Here is a 19594-nt window from a genome sequence, read left to right as displayed (position 1 = left end):
CAGGAGGAAGACAGCTGGCTACACTATATTTGCACCTAATATTTTGTACACTAAAGACACTTTTTTACCATGCCACAGCAGCATTTTAAAGTTTGGCTTCACTATTTACCTTTGACATTTACATTGTAGTGTTAATGGGATTTGGTGAATGCGTCTTTGTTATAGCACAAACATGGAGGACATGAGCACACAGGCGCACAGATGCTTAAACAAATACATGCTAAATATCCACGGATACTGCAAAGGTTGGTAGATCTTGGAAAAAATTCCCAGGAAAACACCCAAATCTCTATTCCTTGTTTTTAACCCTATTTTGGACTTAATTTTAATGTTTTTGCCCAATTCCACTATTCTAACACCACACTTTCAAATGTCCTCGGGATTATGAGCATTTTCAATGTCAGAATCAGAATACTGTATTAATCCTTCAAGGAAATAGCTTATTGAATTGTTGCTCATGGCAGCAAAATCAGGATCATACAACGTACAGTAAACTACAACTAGAATAGCCATTTCCACTTCTAGGCATTATATTTTTCCTGTTAATTGCAACCTTGGGGCACCTTTTAACAAATATGTAGTGTAAATTCACAGCTGTTTGTAACAGTAGTTGTTAAACATTGTTCAGATTCCTGTTACTGACCTCCTTTGTATACAGCGTTACTATGCAGACCATGAATTCTTAATAAGCTCGACAGCTGCAGTGAGGGTACTTGGGTAGGGTCTCTGCGACTCCTAGCCACAAGCCCTTCTGTAACCAGATAACACACACATACAAACACCTTGTTCGCATATTAGCATCGCAGACAAAGCAAGTACTAAAGTAGTCATGCTGAAAATCCCTTGTTGAGCACCCTCAGGATGTCAGGGCATGGTTTACGATGTTATGTGATATCTGAAAATACAAGACAGAGAAACAAAAGGGCTGCAGGTGGAGCATTGGACTGCTATATAACTTCCAGTTTCACAGCCCAGTTTTAATTAACGCGGTGAATTATCAAGCTATTAAAAACTGTACATTTGTTCATTATGCTAATTCTGTCATTTTTTATTACACTTTTTATTTTTATATTACTAGATAATGCTTTTTTTTTATTTTAATCTAATCTTATTTTATTTTGTCTTTCTTTTTACTTGTAAGTTTATGAATGTGTCCTTTATGTGCTAAGCTACTGTGACGAAGTAATTTCCCTCATGTATCTTTAAAGTCTGTCAAAGTCCAAATGTTGCACATCCTTGATATAAATTTGTGTAAGCCTAGTAGTTTGGATTAGTTCTTTCATCCCAAAGAGAAGAATCACATTTGAGACTCATTTTGAGTGCGTTGGTTCCTGGCCACCAACTTAACTAAGCCTAAAGATATTTCCTTACGTAATAATTACATGTCCAACTTACTGGAAGTTGTTTATTTCCATCCTGTAAATCTCAATGATTCATCATGTGGCACTCTTACCGTTGTTGCACTAGGGCTGGACTAAATGGGCCAGAGCAGAAGTCCAAGTCATTAGTTACATTTAGTATAAATCCTATAAATCAATATACTGTCACTTTCCTAAACATTAGGTGAAAACTAATGCACATATATAACATAACTATAAAGCCCCATGATGACTGAAACTTCATGGAGTTAACATTTACATTAGAATGCAGTCATTTTCATTTGTGTACCTAATGAACTGGCAAGTAAGTCTATATATACAGCAATAATCTGTAATTATCAAGTTAAAAAAAACAATGGGCCACAAACATGAAAGTCAGTCCACACTTCTTCCATGTTTATCCGTCCAAACATGCAGTGCAGAATCACTGCAGGCCTGCAGGACTGAATTTACCAGTCCTTGTCCCTGGCTCTTCCAGGTGGGGGAGCGTTTGGCTCGATATGATGTGGAGAAGCGATGTGCCATCGAAAAGGAAGACTATGACCTGGCCAAGAAGAAGAAGGAAGTGATGGAGGAGTACAGGAGGAGTGTCTACCAGCAGCTGGAAGTTCACAACCTGCTGGACATGACAATGGTCAGTCACCAACCTCTTATGACATATGTGGTAACAGAAGGGACGCTGTTTGTGTGACAGAAAAGATCAAGAATATGGTTTTAGCCCATGGTGCTGTCGTTTTTAAACTATTCATTTATATGCTAATTTATATAGCGCCAATAACAATACCAATTGTCTCAAGACCCTTTACAAAAATCAACCTGAAATCTCCAGAGCAAGCCTGAGGGCGACGGTGGCAAGGAAAAACTTCCTTTTTAACAGGAAGAAACCTTGAGCAGAACCCAGCTCATATGGAGGGACCCATCTGCCGAAGGCCAGCCAGGTAGAAACAGAGAAGATAGAGAGAAAAGAAGAGCAGGAGAAACAAGATAAACAAACTTCTGTCATAGATACATACATCAAGCTGAAGGAAACATGTAGGATCTAATAATATAACACATAGCTGATGATTGATCTTATGTGACAGTTTGAGAGTATAAGAGGTTTTATGGGCAGGTTGGTGAATTGTTAATCCAGGTAGGAGTGGACAACTGGAGGAGGCCATGATGACTGGGGCAGCTCCACAGGTCAGATATGCAGCACTCCAGACCAGAGACCCTCACAAGAAGATGGAGAACTAGATGGGAAATTATAAAATGTGGAGAAATTTGTGACTTATCATGCCTGAACATAATTTTGCTGTATTTCTCACCAGATCACCAAAGCAGCAGATTCATTCCCAGCCCAGTATTCTCCCCCACTCCTGCCTTCTCCGGGTCGTCGTTCAGTCCCCACTAGGCCCCCTGTATCCACGGACACATGGAAGAAGGCAAAAAAACCAAACACTCATCAAAATCAACAGTCACCCGCGGAAACTGCTGCACCCAAACTTAGCAGTCAACCTCAGACACCTTGCACCCCTGCTGCTGTACCCAAGATTGACGTGAGCCACTCCATTTTTTAAATGTTTCACTGAATTGTTATGCAGCATAAAACATGTCCAATCAGGTGGACATTTAACAGTAGAAACTTTGCTCATTTGATCAGACCCACCGATGATCCAGTTGCAGATGGCTACACCTGTAACCTGCATAGAGTTCTGTATTAAATAATCTACTCCACTGAGGCACCTTGGGAACAAACCTCTGTAGTATTGATACCTAGAGCACACAGGGAGATTATGACCAGCGGGGGTTTTTGTGCTTTACTCACCACCTACTAAGACCGGCCCTACTACTGGCTTCGGTTTCACTATTTAATTAAAAGCGTGCAACAGTTGGCTGACTCCTGCGGCTGCCAACCTGGCCTCATGGCTGGGCTTTGAGCCTTGGACTGCGTAGCAGGGTGCCAGTTGGCCCAGGGGCACAGGAGACAGAGTTGGCTGGCACGAACCTCTGTTTGTACGAAAGGTGTTCAACGTTCACTGTCATTTTGTTGTTGAGCGATTGACCTATTCATTGGTCAAATCCTAGTGAGGAGCAAGAGGAGAGCTGATGAATTTTTCAAAATAATGTGCATCCTTTTCAAGTGCAGCTCAAATTTCTTTCCTTTCGAACTGAGACATCTCTATTACATGCTCAGAAATACAAAAAGAAATCCCAAACACAAAAAGGGTAAAACCTTATAATGTTCTATATGTAAGATTAGATCCCAGTGTGTTTTCCTTCTTTTGGTAGGTTGTCAGTGTGCCTTATGATGAAAAGCCTCTGCCAGCCCTTCAGAGAAAAGATCTGCCAGTGGAGGCTGCCCAGAGTCCTGTAGAGCACTCCCCCAAATCCGATGTGCAAAGGACACAAAGCTCTGAGATGGGTGGAGAGGCAGAGCCGCTGACTGAGAAGGCCCAGAGGGAGGCTAGCCTTCCAATAGAGGTCTATGGAGAAAGCTTGGTAAGAATATGTAAGAGTGAAACGCATGGACAGCTATTTCTGGAAATGAGAAATATGACTTGAGTGTCTGTTCAGTCTTTTCTCTTGAATGTGTGTTTGCTGAATTTGTTGTGTGGAAGTCTAGCGACCACTTGGGGGAAGATAATGGAGATAAAGCTGGACCTGTTTAAGTTTTCTTGAAGATGAACTCAATTTAAATGAGTGGTGAAATGAAAAAGAAAACATCCAATTTTAGCTTTGTTAGAGGTAATAGTCTGATATTTTCCACCTATTAGTGATGTAAATCTGGCTTTGCCATCACAGATGTTTTAACATCAGGTCCAAGCTCATTTAAGGTTGAAGTCAATGAGCAGAGTAACAACAGCTGAACCCCTTCACTACTCTTGTACTTTATTCTTTCACAGGTTGCTGGAGCCTATTCTAAATCCTGGTGTTATAGAGAGGATGCTCTGCTGACTGTATACAAGAAGCTTTCGGAGGTATCACCCACCACTCCCAAGGAGGAGTTGAGAAACATGATAAGAGCTGCAATTTTCCTGGTGAAGAAGGCCCTCTTGGATAAAGTCCCATCTGTGAGTCAGTTCCTCAAAGATAAATTGCCTGAAAATCATCAGTAAGACATGCTGGATGTCGTTACTTTGTCACTGTCAAAGTCTTCTCCAATATCCTGTTCTCTGTATTGCTGTTACAAACATCTGTGTTATTAAAATATAAGTGCACACTCACACATGGACACCCTTGACAATGTTCCCCCTGTGCTGCACACAACTCTAGTTCTCTCTCCCAGAGCTGGCTTCTATAAACAAACAATTTTGACAAGCATGGCCTTGTAATTCTGGGCAGCTTGTATGGTAATGAAAAAAAGTAGCGCCTCAGTAATTCTAGTGGTTTATTTTTCTAGCCACACTTATACACAGAACGCTCCATTAAGATGTTAACTGGTTAATTTGCAGCTTCACAAATGTGCTTCAGTTAGTTATTTCATGTACAGCCTATGACATACGCTCTTTACATCACTTGTCTCTATTAAATACAGCTCTGGCTTTGCATGTAGCCCTAATATACTGTATACTGTATATACCAATGAGCCACAACATCAACACCAATGATGGGGGAAGGAAATAACATTAATAATTTTAATGATTTTGTTGCTGAATAGCCACCCGCAGCCCATAGCAATGAGACTTCCTAATGAAGGACAATGAGGCCTTCCACAGCACAGCTAAAAAAAAACATGAAGAACAGCACAAGGTGTTGACCTGGTGGGGAGATACTTTTAATGTTGTGGTTGATGAGTGTATCTAGTACAGTAATCCTGTAATTTTGATAATGAATTCAGTGTATTATTTATTCAACTGACCTGTGAGAAAAATTTGTTGGCATCTTTGTTCTTTATTAGATAAACATTATAAATCGATCTCCAGTAGCCGTTCACAGTTACTGCATACCCCCTGTATACAAGCTTAAAGTTAAACACTGCTAGCACGTCTAAGTCTAGCCCCTCGGCTGAGTTACTTCACAGTGGTGATAGCTTTTTAGGAAAGTTTTGAGCTTGACTCAATCTTTCTCCTACCTTAGGTTTTCCACGCCTCACTAAAGCTTCTGCGGTTAATCCTGAGCCAGCTGATTCCAGGTCTGGGGCTGGGCCGGGCTGAGGTCAACCACTGCCTGGAGCAGACCTGTCCCAACCTGCTGACCAGGACTGGAGACTCTGCTAGCCGCGTTCGGACTGCAGCGTCCGCCTTCATACAGGTATAGTAACACAATGGACACCAGTGATAATGACACTGCTGGAATTGAATCACAGATTTTGTTTCATATTGTCAGTCTGACTACTCTCTTGTACCTTAGCAGGTTCAGTTTTCAGTTTTCCTTTGGTAGAGAAGCTTAAACAATCTTACACCCTTGTATAGGTGTAACCTATAAAGCTTTTGCCTGACAGTTACACCTATACAGGGGTGTAAGATTGTTAAAGTGTTTAAACACATCATTTACTCATCGGAATTACCCAGTTTTCTGATCTTCATTTAAATTGGAGGACCTACTGCTACAGAGTTTCAGGTTATGGACACCCACATAATCTTTAGTGTTCAGTGGTATGGTCACGTTAGATTGTGTTGAAGCAGACAATGATTCCTGTAGGACTGATTTTAAACAGCATTTTTCTGGGCTCCAGTAGAGAGTAAACTAATCTCACCAACCAGTCCCAACCACCATACATGTAGGCATGACACAGACTCACTGTTGGAATATTTAGATTTCTATACAGATTTTCTGTCTGAAATATACGCAGTGTCCCTAGTTTCACTTTCATGGAAGAATCTAGTAGTTTAACATCTCTTGTGGCTCTGGAGGAGCTTCACCTAGGTATTTAATGGACAACACAATGATATTACTATGACATCAAAGACCAAAGATATACCATCACTGATTACAGGGTCCTGGTTGCAACTTCTTGAGAATAATCCCAGAATCAAGGGATTTTAAAGTTTGATAAACCCACTTCCTGTTCCATCAATTTAAGCAAACTTTAGCTCAGAAGTATTGTGATATTAAGATAAGAATTGACACTGGACACTCTACATACAGTATAAAACTCAAATTAATTTATTAGAAACAACAGTGTTCTATACAAATTGAAATTGAGAACAAACGGTGTTCTTTTGAGCATGCAAACATAGATAAGGCTGCAATGAAAAGTGAAAACTTTTGCATTATCCACAAAGATATTTGGGTATTTTTATTTCATAATTTTTTCCTCAAGATATTTTTATTTTCCTTTTAACAGCTTGGGTTACAGTCACTGAGTACATTCATGTAGTACATACATTTATAGAAAAAACTGCTAGAAATAATCTTCAATTAAATTAAACTAAATATAACAACTCAGACCAAAAGTGATTTTCTCATTTAAACAAACAGCAGTCAGTGCAATCATATACAGTATATCTAATGTAGTATGAATGACATACTAGGCAACATTCAGCCAAAACACAAACACAAAAATGCAATTCCCACATGAAACTCCTTTGTCCACATTGGTCATGAGATTGTTCTGCCTAGTCAAGTCTTTAACATGTAATGAAAGGTCTCCGCATATTTTTTTTATCTTTTTTACATGACTCATAGTCAGACCAGCTCTCGCATGTACAAAACTCAATGTAACTCTCTATCAAATGCAAGCTGTGTACAAACTGTACTTGATGCTATTACAGTTTTATCACTGTGTTTTGTTTTTGTTTTTTTTTTGATTGCAGCAATGTCATGGCTAACACGGTGCTGCTTGTTGTTCATAAGCAGGGAGGTTTTGTTTTAGTACAGTCAAACAGTGCTATCACATTACATACTCTGTTCTTTGGCTGTAAACATGTTAGCCAGAATTAAATCGACCCCTGTAAGTCAAATTAAATGGACAACACAGTCTACATTCAAAATGATCAGATAGGTCACACTTTGAAACTCCGTACAGTAAGAAATCACAATGAACAGATCCATCACGTGCAAAACTCAATCCAGCCTTCCTCCAAAGGCAAACCTTCAAAAAGATTACCCATGTCTGCTTGGTACAGAGTGAGTGAACAGTTTTATCTCCATACGCTGCTGTATCTCTCACAAACTGCAAGGTTGTTCCAAACAAGACACGCTACAGAGAGGGGACAGACACGTATGTAGTCAAGATTGTGAAAACAATATTTACCAATCTTGACCATATGTCACTGATAAGATTGTGAAACCCGCACTGTTACACAGAACAGTGTTTTATTTATTATTCTGTTAGACACCAAACTCTCGCAACTATTAAATGATTTTAAATTCATCTAAAAATGAACACAGAATCACAATTTTACAGTACAGTTCATACTATTTCTACTCCCAGATCCCTAATATTTGTTCTCTGTTATTATTAGCATATGGATATTTTTCCTTTTCTAACTGATAGTGCATCGATGAATGGTAAGCGGGAAGCATGGGAATGACCATCAGCCTGTGTTCACCTGACCATGTTTCTGTTTATGACAGTACAGCATGCTGGTTGTGTGGCCTCACTGCCTGCATGCTTGACAATCAGGGTGAGTAAATTATTTGAAGCAGTACAGCATGTGACATGCTGTCATCCTGGAAAACTTGAACAGAGCCACTAGTGCGGGTGTGGGAAGTTTGTTATGTATGCACTCTCTCATGTACTACTGTCTAAGACTAGACAGTGTCTAGATTAGAGTCTCTAAATTTTCCCTTTGGGGATGAATAAAGTAAAAATATCTATCTATCTATCTATCTATCTATCCACCACATCACATCCATCATCCATCATCATCATCCATATCTCCATCCATCCTCATGTCTGTCTGTCTTTCTGTCCCTCTGTCTGTCTTTCTGTCCGTCCGTCTGTCCGTCCGTCCGGAGATGATGTACACGTGTATGTGCGGTTTTGCTTAGTCGCTGTATTCTCATACATGGGTGTGTGTTTGTAAGAAAATAAGGGAGGATGTCTATGACCTCAGTAGCTCATAGACATCATTACCCAGCCCTTCTGGATCCTGAGTTGTGTTCAGAGCAATGATTGAGTGCCTCTTCATACGTCAAGGACATATTGCAGACTCCTCATGTGTGTCCCATATTTTCGACATACATTCCACTCATCTGAAGAGGCAAAACAACAGGGAGTGTTATCTAAGAGCCTTCTTCCGCCTTACTTTAATTGTACATTTGTATTATCTGTCTGGACTTGCCTCTTTGCTAGTTGCTCATGTTGAGTGATAAATTACCATGTGGCAACAAACACATATACTGTAGGTTATGAGAGGCTTACAGCATACGTATGATTTAGTTTAAAGGTGCATGCACACACATAATCCCAACACTGTCATTTTCAAGGTCATTGTCTCTTTCTCACGTCCGCTGTTTAGGAAATTGCTGTTTTGAAGGATGTCAGAGCCGTGCCGATAATTCCCACTGAGCTGGTGAAGCCCTTCAAGTCCAACTTCCCCTTTCGCCTGGCTCAGAGCCGAGCCGAGCTGCTGGAGAAACTGCTCCCCGAGCTGGGAACAGAGAACCTGGGCCTCACCCTGGACAACGTCATGACGGTGAAGATTTTTAAACCTATTAACAGCTGTACTACAGTTAATAACAATTCTATTAACCAGATTACAAGATAATTTATTATCTTTGGAAATGAATATTTTCATAAACGTTAAAGCTATTCTACAATGCAAACAATAGTCTTGAGGCCAGGTGACATATTGTCGGATATTTTTGCTTGTAAAAACAAAGACCGTCTCTTTAGCCCTCAGGTAACACAGATTTCTATTCTTAAGCTCTCATTGACTGCTATGCTTCTTTGTCAGTATGCCAATTCCACAGTTAACTTTTTTCCAATCTGGAAAAAGATCTAGCGTGTATTGTACAAGATACAAGCAGCATATTGTTCCATCAGGCTTTCCGTTATATTTGGCTTAGTAGTGACAGTGTGACTAACTGAAAGGGTGCAGTCCCTCCCTGTGGTTGTTCACATCAGCAGGCTTTCTGTTAGCTCCAGTCAGTCAATGTTGTCACCACTGGCACCCACTTTAACGTCACCCTGCAGGTTTCCAGCAGTGATCTAATGTCCATATGCAACTGATCCAACTGTCATCTTGGCGGGACAGGCCAGCAAGCTGTCTCATCTTCCCCACTTTAGTTTACAACCCGTCCTCCTCCCACCCACCCACCCACATTTAACCCTCCTCTTGACTCTGCTTGGCTTTTATCAATGAGAGCAAATTGTTAGGTTTGTCGTCTTGAGTTGCTCCACCTTCTGAAGCCGGAGCCGTGCAGGTGGCTCTGTGGAGGCCTGTGTTTGCATGTTTGGGCATGCTTACTCAGCTCCTGACCCCTTTGTGTTGGCTGCCTCACGTGTTTGCTTGGAAAATATTCACTCTGGATTGAGATGTGACAGGAGAGCTGTGCTATGTCCCACAACTTGCAGTCTCTTCTGCGTCTAAAAAATCAATTGCTTGATAATAATAAAAAAAAACAATATGAGAGAGACACCACATCTAAACTTTCTAAATTCAGTTTCAGCATTACAGCAATTCATTGACTTGTCTTTGATATTCTGTTGAGATACTTTGTAAGCTCCTGCACAAAACAAACCCGGGACGACAAAGACCAGGGGGCTAATCAGATCATTTTTCATGTGAGCTTTAAATGTTTTGTCAGTCCCCAGAGCAAAAGCAACAGAGTTTGTCAGGATGACAAATATCCCCAAGGTACCTAAGACGTTTTGAATCCTGGATTTTTCTCACTGTGGATTTCTCAAACCAGATAAATAGAAATATTACACAATATATCTTTTAATAAGAGAGTTTAGATAGTTCAGGGTAGATGTTTGATTCCTCCACTAAACCTGATTGTGCAAGCACATTACAGATAGATATTCTATTCTCAGAGTGACTGAGCAACAATGAACCAACCCTTGAAGTATCTACAGTAACATGTAACAATGTATGCAGAACACATGTAAACTAATAAATACATCAAAATGCTGTTTTGCTCTGTTAGCAGTTGCAAAACAGAAATCAGTTAAATGTTTAAGCAACTAGATGAATTACAGGCTGAATCGTTACGGCAGAAATCCATCTGTTCCTTTATCGACTCTTTATCGGCTCATGTGTCTCTCTGGACAGCCCTACAGTGGTAGCTCAACTATAGTTTAAACATTTTTCCTCTCTCCCCTGCTGTTACCTGGGTGATGTGCTCAGAGACGGGGGCCAGGGTGAAAAAAAGGAGGTGATTAAATTTCCTGCAATTAAAATGAGAAGTGGTCAGCAGAGACAACAGAGAATAATGGCAGGCTGTCCCTGAGCCTGTTGAGTGAGGTATGGGTGGCGTTTGTGCGCAGTTTACCTCTGGATGCTAATGTTCTCCACTGGCAGGATTTGCCTTTGTGCTGTTACTTCACAGAGTAATCTTCACAGAGATTATGTTGGACAATTGGTTCTTTACGTCATAGTATGCACTTCTTCCAAAGGACTTTCTCCACAGTGCTGCTGGTTTTCACGAGGTGCTGCAAATATAGCAAATATTGCATCATCATCAAAAGCAAGCAATGAATATTTCCTATTTAAGATTTGATTCATTTTGTGCAGCACAGAATAAAATTCAAACATAAAGATTAAACACAACACAAAGTCCAACAACATCTAGATATTTTTTTATGTACTAAAAAAAATGTGAGTACATAAAGGAGTATGAATTAACAGACAATAAGTCAGAACAGTCATAGCATTTGTATAAGGTGTTTGTAGTTTAATAAAGAAGCCAGAAATGTATTATGTAGTGGAGTTTTTTTACTTATTAGTAATTAGATGGTGCATTTGACCATCCCATACCTACCACCCACGTTTACTCTGGTTATACCAAAACTAGAAGGAGTTAACATGCACAGGATATCAGGCTAGCAATCACATGTTAGTTGAACAAATAATCTAATTTTAACTGCACTTTAAAAGAAATTGACTTTGAACAAAGAATCACAAGTGTAATAATCTCTTCAGTCATACACATGGGTGAGATTAGGGTGAGTAGATTGAGAACCTGGTTATTTATAGTCATTGCTAAGAGATTACTGTTGCTTTCTCAAAAAGAGTTATTAAAATCCTGGATTATACTTAAATAGACAAATATAGAAACAAAGATGTAGTGACATAAAATGTATGGTGGGAGAACCTCTGTTAGGCTAATTGGTGTCCCCAAAATTGAGTGAGTGTTTATGGTTGTTTGTCTCTGTGTTAGCCCTGCCCAGGGTGTACCCAACCTCGATGGGCTCCAACCCCCGCAACCCTAGTGAGGATAACTGGTAGTAGAAGATGAAAAAGGATCATATTCATTAAATGTGCAAAAAGACAGAGGCGGCTATGTTAGCCGACCAGTCCATTTTGTGGTCAAGTTCACTTCTTGTTAATGGTTACAGGCTGTAGGTGGGGCCTGGACCTCCAAAAATCTACCACCATTTCCTTGATTGTTGCTGTGTGGATGTGTAGGTGGTTTCAGGAGCATGATCACCAAAATTAAATTCATTGGTATATTTATTTTAATTTTTGGTTTCTAACTGTATGTTTGAATCGTAATATGTAGCCATTTATATTCATAGATAATGTCCTCTGTCAGTTCTGTACAGCAGCGTTGGAGCACAGTGAATCAACAGTTCGAGAGCTGGCAGTGCGCATAATCTTATCCATGTACCAACAGCACAGTAGTGCTGTTCTCAACTACCTACCAGCCAACGATGCTGCAGAACGGAAAAACTTCCTCTACAGAACCCTCTTTGATGGCTTTGCCAAAATTGATGGTAAACTTGTGGAGACTCAGGTAAGTGTTTTCTCTTTCTTTACTGCAATTTAATTTAGTTTGATTCTTAATATATGACATCTTCAGTTCAACTTTTCATTTCTAACTAAATGTGATCATGTAAATGTGCCATCTTTCTCTGGTCTCTATTCACTATGGTAAAATAATTTGTATCTACCCACCGAGCCAAAGGATGTGCTCACAGTGTGGGCTTTTTTTTTTTTTTTTTTTTTTAAAGCACATTGTAGTCAGGGGGGAGCAGCTGGTAGGTGGCCCATGAAACTTTATAGCAGATGGCAGCACTCTCCAAGCAGAAGCTCATAGTTCAGCCACTTTGAAGAGACTGTAGGCTTTTTTTTTTTTAAATAAAATGGCAACAACAAGGAAAGGAAGTGGTTTTATGCTCTACTTGCATGCCAGTTTTCACTCTGTTATATTGCAGCCATTTGACAAAATCATTTAAGTGACGCCCCCCTGAGTGGCAAAAACAAAATGAAATGTATCAGTAAATACAGCGAGACTGGGGAAAATGTGGATTATCAGATCAAATTAAGGACAACTGGACTTGACAATGATCCATGAATTTGGAAAAGTGGACTCGCCTCAGTTTCAGTTAGTTTTAGTTCATTTCAGTTACGATAACCATAGCCATACAATACTGTAGCATCCAAGCGGGCGTTAAAAGGATGACAAGGAGTGATCACAAATATTCTGTTTGTTTTATTATTATTTACTGTTGGAACTGAAACAGTTACTGTCGGCCTTAACTACGCCAAAACAACATTGACAAACTTATCTGACAGCCCTCCAGAAAATAACATAAGAAATAACTTAAGGTATGACTTCATCAAAGAATACAGCATAAATTAGTATTACACAAAATGTGAACCACAACATTAGGTTTCTTTGCCTGGTCTTCTTTACCTCACTAAAGCTCTTCTCCCCTGATTGCTCAGTTTTGCTGGACGCCAGCTCTAAGAAGAGTTCGGGTTGTCCCAAACGTCTTGCATTTAAGGATTATGGAGGCCACTCTTAGGCTCTTAGGGCCTTAAGTGTAGCAGAAATTCTTTGGTAACCTTGGCCAGATCTATGCCTTGTCACAATTCTATTACCGACCTCTTCGGGCAGTTCCTTCAACCTCTTGATTCTAGTTTGCTCTGACATACATTGTGAGCTGTAAGGCCTTATATAGACAGGTGTGTACCATCATCCTAATCAAGTCCAATCAGTTTAATTAAATACAGCTGGACTCCAATGAAGGTGTAGAACCATCTCAAGGATGATCCAAATGGGATGCTGAGGAAAAAATCTACTTAAATTATTTTAGCAATTGGCTGCAATACGACAAAGAGTGGAAAATTTAAGGGGGTTGAATACTTTCGGTACCTACTGTAGATTTTTTCCCCCACACCAATACATCATGACCCCCCTCATCACCAGCTGCACTGTGTGTAAATTTGTACTAGCAACAAATCTCACCCTTTCATATTATCAACCCAAAAAGTCTCTCCTCATGTCTATTGCTGTAATCAGAGTGCAAGTAGTTTTGATTAGTGATGATCAGTCACACAATAAGTCACATAGTTCCAATAGTTGTTGTTATATCAGTGACTTTGCATTCCCATTATGCAAGAGTTACGCTCATTTGCCTGAGTTTCTCCAGCACAACCACGCCACTCTGTAGCAGACACAGTACAAGAGTCTGCTACAAGCCTGTGTATCTTTAAAAGAAGAAAATAATGAAACAATGAAATGATGTAAAGTGATGTAAATGGGATTCACTAAAAAAGTAAAAATAATTTGGTAAAATGGAGGAAATGACAGAAAAACAACAAAATGAGTTAATGTCAGCCACTTCTCATCCAGACTTTGAAGAAGGGCAGTGGTCAGCAGGATGGTCAAAAGGAGAAGGAGGAGATTCAGTCCCTTCAGGAGCAGCTGGCTGCCTTGAAAGAGACCTCAGTAGGTGGAGCTGTCATCAGTATGCAATTACATCACCTCTTATAACAATTGCTAATTTGTATTTATGACTCCACACGGACTTGGTGAAATTTTTCTCTGTAGGTGGTCACACAAACTAACTGAACTCTCTGTCTGTTTGTGAAGGAGCGGGGGAATGATGGCACCAAAGGACAAGTGACTAAAAAGGAGCCTCCCAAAGTTGAGAAAGAGTCCCCAAAAGCCAGCAAAACAAGTATGTGCACATGCTCATATTAGACAGAGTAGAAAAAATTAGAAAAATAGTAATAACAATAATAATTGGTGCACCACATCAGTGACCTTAAAAGCAAACATTTTACTATTTTACTGTCATTGAAATTTGATCGTCCAGATGTGGATCGACGTTAACTGAAGTTTGGTATTACTGTTTGTAATTCAACGGTGCTGCATCTCATTTGGTGGATGCTTGAGACGTTGCCCCTTGAATTAGTGAGCATTTGGCAAGTAACAGATACTATCTTTTTCATTTCCAGCTGTCCCAAAAGGGTCTCAGAGCAAGACAGCAGACAGTGTAGATGTCAAACAATCAATCAACGATCTGGACAAGTAAGTAACTCAAAACAGCCAGTGCTTTAAGTTAGTGACGCTGATGTAAAGGATGAAGGCAGATTTCTGGGGCGGTAGAAAGAAAGTTGAGCTGGTGAAACAAACATTAATAAATGGTTGATGCTTCATTCTTTTACTGGGAACAAAAAAAACTTCACCAGTTCACCTTTGATGCATGTCCTGCACCAACAAGGGTCTAGCACCACTTTGTAGCTTCATATCATCAGCTCCATCAGCTTGAACCCATGACCCATCTTTTCCAATAGCAGTGAGACTTTTACACACCTTTAGGATGTATTGTGGGCCATGTTTCCACTGTTCCAGAGAAACAAAATACCTCTGTTCACATTTGATAGTCCTGCAACCAGCCAGAGTGATTTTGTTGGAAACGTGTATGTGTATGACACTTGATCATGTTAGAATCACACAATGTTTGAAATCTGGTATGAAACCAAATCGTGCTTGAAGTGGGTACTATTCCGAGGCAATGTTAATATTGAAATGAGGATATGCAGGTTGCAAATCTTACATGCTGTCTGGAAGTGTCACGGTTGTTCTGAGCTGACCAGTCTGTCTGAACCCATGCATAATAATGCCTGCAAATTAACAAGGCAAACTCCTCCAACCTGGGCATGTAGTCCCATGCATCAGTGCAACTACAGAATAAGCTTTGTGGGTCATGCACAGAGGAACATTGTACACTACATCTTCTCAGGTAAATTTGGTTTAGCAGCTCATTGGAAACCCTGGGGTGGGTGGTTAGAAGGACCGTCAGGAAGGCTACCTGGGAAGGGATAATTGGGTGGGTTGAAGAGTCTGTAAAACATTGTAACTGTTAGTAGTCCAGTCCCATGTTCACAAGTTATTGTTTGATGTATACCTTTTAGACAGCTTTTCTGCTATTACATGATCTCATGGAATCTCCCCTGTTTTAGCTTGTGTATATTCTGTGGTAAAAAGGATGAGTCATTCACAGAAGATGGATTGGACCTTCACTACTGGAAACACTGTCCAATGCTGCGTCGCTGCGATGAATGTAGACAGGTAGATTGTTATATTTCCAAGAGGTTTGGCACTTAAAAATAAAGTAGTGCTGTTTAATCGCCACCTCAGTAACACCTCAAGACATTGTGTTTGTCTCTTTGTTGTTTTTCACAGGTGGTTGAGATAGCCAGCTTCACAGAGCACCTACTGGGTGAGTGTGAAAACAGGGCCAAGTTCAGCCAGTGCCCACGCTGCTCAGAGGCTGTAGCCGCCGAGGATCTGACTCGCCATATTCAGGGTCCCACCTGCAACCGTGAGTTCTCTCTGGAAGATTTTAATCAGTGCATCAAAGGTCCCAATCCATTATGGTGGATGTTTCACTTACATACGCAGCTTAACCCCCAGGTTACTAAAACACCTATGTGAAGTTTTCTATGTGACAGGGAACTTAAAAGAACTAGAAAAAAAAGAGGTAGGTAGATAGATGCATAGATTATAAAGCAAATATAAATAAAGATTATTCTGCTCTTTTATTTTCCTTCCTGGTTTTTACCTTGACCTGTCAAGTCTTGAATTTTTTAAGACCACTTTAGTTTTTGTCTCCATTTTTAATACATTTGGCTCATTTATTAGTTTCGTCTTTCCAGTGCTTCAGTGGCTTTAATAAAATTTGATAAAATCGTCTTTGATTTTTGTCTGTGCTATGTAGAAACTTTAAAAAATCAAAAGTGCTTTTCCACAGTCTTGGTTTCAAGCTCATACCTTGTTAGCTTAACTCAGCCTTTTCACATCTTCCATTTGTTCTTTTTTTTTGGATAGCTTAAAAAAGGAATCATCAGCTGTATCCATGTTTTGAGATCCAGCTACTTCAATATTCTTCAAATAAAAAGCCAGATGCTGCCACTTACACAACGTCTCAACCAACGACAATGTTCCTTAAATAATTGACATCAGTCAGTCTATTGTGTTACACTTAAAGTCTCGCTTACGCCTTCCGGGTATAATTGAGGAAACAGAAGCTGGAATTATGAGTCAGCATAGGTTTAATTTTCTACCTTTTTTAACGTGTCTTGTAATTGGATTAGTCCTCCTTCATAGTTGTTTTTTAATCATTTTCTTTGGGGTTTATGGACCTTGTCTGTAATTGTATAACAAGCTTCTTAAAGGTTCCATGTTTCTGTTTCAGCCCCCATCATGGGTAAAAGCTCCAACCACTGCCCATTGTGTCACAATAACTTCATACCCGGAGAGGAGGTGAGATTGTGTACATGCAAGTTACAAATCATTTTAATTTTAAAAATCTGTGTATTTTAAAAACAAAGTGATGTCCATATTTATTGCTGGAGCTCACACCAGTCCCTTGATAGGTAAAACCAAGAACTCATCAAAATATATATTGTTGATAACCAACAGGGTGTACAGTGTGTAGCTCTTTCTGATGTATTTCAGGTGTGAACTGCATTATGCTTGAGGGCCTGTTCAGTCCTTACAGGAAGATTGAGTCTGGGCGATACCAACATGTAAAAGACAGGCGTGAACACCCCCAGGATGCATTGAGATCACATTTGAGAGATCCAGTCTCTGACTACATTTGGAGGTGGTGTGGGTCACTTGTGTCGACATTCCTTTGGTAGTGTGAATGTAATACATCCTGAGTCACCTTAAACACTCTCTGTACTCAGCAGTGGCGTTTCTTTGTCAGTGGAGTTTCACCTCATTCATTCAGAAAACAACATGCAACCGCTGTTATAAATGATTGCCTGAAAAAGAAAAAGCACCAGGAGTAATGAAAATTATTAAAATATTCTGTCCTTATAGCTGTTAACAAACTAAAACAACAAGTAAATCTATGCAACCGCTGGGGCAGCGGTAGAGATCCATTAGAGATTACTAGATGATGTCGGGGTTCATTTGCATACAGAGCGTGAAACTCGGATCAGATCTGGAGAAGAATGTTAATACCTGGTGTGAACACACGTATCTAAAGCTGGTCAGTTTATTTGTCTGAACTTTGATAGAAGACTCTATCACCACAGCTTAAGTTCAGACTAATAGAAGAGAAGAGAGTAAATTGTAGCATCCATGCAAATGATTGAGCTGATGCGTAGGCCATGGCTTAAGCAGCTTCCTCCTGACATTTAATGCTATGCAGATTGTATTTCTTTCCAATGAAGATAAAACAACAACGATAGACCGAGATAGTCAAATTTATGCAGAGGCAGACAAATATGATCAAATGCAGGTCTGGTTTTGACTCAGTAAGCTCTTCTATCTCGGTCATATCAAGACAGAAATTAGAAAGCATATAATTTGAGGCTTTAGGAGTGAACAGGTGTGGAGGTAAAACACAGCAATTGTTGGCCATTCAGGTCTTCAAAGGAGGCAGAGCCTTTGTTCTTAAAGGACTCTCAGGATGAAGAAAATGCCATCACATTCCTCACATTCTCATTCAGTATCTTTTAATAGTGGTGTTTCCCCTTTTTCCACATTGGTGTTGTTGAGAATAATGCCGTGCTTTGTGTTGTACAGGTGATGTAATTCATGTTTCCTCTAATTCCAGCAGGAATGGTAGGTTTCCTGTTGAGGCGCTTCACTGCTCTATATTAGTGGGACAATGTTTCTTTTGAAGCTGGGAAAAGTTACTGCTCAACTAGTTCTGGTCATCTCATATCTGTATTGATCTGCTACATAATCAAAACCTGTAAGTCTCAACCATGCATTGATTTTAACCTATGTTTTAAATGTTACAAAAAATAAGCATGGGAAATAGTTCCGTCTTGTCTTCTTTAAATAAACAAATGCTACCCTTGAACCTTCACATCCTCTACTAATTCTTAGAGTCTCAGGGAAGTTTCAAATGGAAATGCACCGTGCCTCACAAAGAGATGCAGCAGTGGTGTCTCCTTTCGTTTCTCTTCCGTTTGGCTTCTGTCTTTGTTCAGCCTAATGAATCATGCAGCTCATCTCTCAAGGAGCCAGCCATCCTACAAGAATCACTCTGACCTGCACTTGTCCTGGTCCCATGTGTCCCGGTTTGCAGCAGCATTTTGGACCTCTGACTGAATGCAGGGCCAGTTAAGGGACCAGCAAGGAGAGTGCGTGGAAGTCATGATTGTTGATGGAGATTAGCAAATGTTGTTCCTGTTGATTGATTGATGAAACCAGAAAGAAAGCAAACCAGTGAACAAAAAAGTTGTGACTGTAGAGTCAAGGGCGGGTTCGCCACTGTCTTTGGCCCAGTTACTGGTATACAGGTGATACATACTTGTATAGGACTGTAGGAAGTAGGAGCCGGCATTTGGTAAAAAAATTAACAACCACTCATTTAAGCTCAAATGTTTAATTCCATGCAGACCTGTGCAGCAACATGTTCCAGTTTTATTTTGTGTTAAAACATCCTGGTTCACGGTGAACACTTTAAATGAAAAGCACGGGGGGGAATCACAGCAATCATCGATGGAGTATTACTCATTATTATTCATCATTATTCATTAACTTTAACCTTAGCTTTATTACGAACGTAATGCGTTTCAGTTTTTAGTGCATCCTGTCATCTGTTTTCACACCCTGTAGGTTTTGACTGTTTAATTTATTAAATGTGAGAATATTGAAGTAGCTGTACAGTGACACTTACGGTTCAGCCTTAGCGCTAATCTGTGTGTTCGACATGCCGTTTCTCACCTCACACACCCTTAAAATTTCGAAAAAAAAGGTACAGAAAGTTGCCAGGGCTCCGGGAGCAAGGCCAGTGAAAGGCTGCAGTGTTAGTGTCGGGGAGGACGTCCGCTCGGGCCATGACTGAGCTTACAGTCGCCCCGTGGTTCTCCCAGTCTAGAAAACGCCTGAGAGAGAACTGAACTCACTGAGCTACTTTG

General features: G+C 40.1%; 1 protein-coding gene across 5 annotated transcripts in view; it reads left to right on the top strand.

The window, feature by feature from the left end:
- cep104 (centrosomal protein 104) overlaps nt 1–19594 on the top strand; it is a 29262-nt gene that overhangs the window by 6853 nt on the left and 2815 nt on the right. For 3 of the 5 annotated variants that reach the window (XM_047601304.1, XM_047601285.1, XM_047601297.1), the window contains 13 exons: nt 1858–2013; nt 2690–2917; nt 3651–3860; nt 4265–4432; nt 5439–5612; nt 8768–8944; nt 12009–12209; nt 14055–14150; nt 14295–14382; nt 14663–14735; nt 15671–15779; nt 15894–16032; nt 16906–16973. In XM_047601304.1, the coding sequence (XP_047457260.1) occupies nt 1858–2013; nt 2690–2917; nt 3651–3860; nt 4265–4432; nt 5439–5612; nt 8768–8944; nt 12009–12209; nt 14055–14150; nt 14295–14382; nt 14663–14735; nt 15671–15779; nt 15894–16032; nt 16906–16973 (1887 nt within the window). Of the gene's footprint in view, nt 1–1857; nt 2014–2689; nt 2918–3650; nt 3861–4264; nt 4433–5438; nt 5613–8767; nt 8945–12008; nt 12210–14054; nt 14151–14294; nt 14383–14662; nt 14736–15670; nt 15780–15893; nt 16033–16905; nt 16974–17168; nt 19422–19594 lie in introns of those variants that run through there. The other 2 variants (XM_047601319.1, XM_047601312.1) reach the window with 2 other exon arrangements.

The sequence above is a fragment of the Mugil cephalus genome, chromosome 1 (genome assembly GCF_022458985.1).
Source record: "Mugil cephalus isolate CIBA_MC_2020 chromosome 1, CIBA_Mcephalus_1.1, whole genome shotgun sequence".
Lineage (NCBI taxonomy): Eukaryota > Metazoa > Chordata > Actinopteri > Mugiliformes > Mugilidae > Mugil > Mugil cephalus.
Note: the sequence above shows the minus strand (reverse complement) of the source record. Positions and strands in the feature narration are given on the sequence as shown.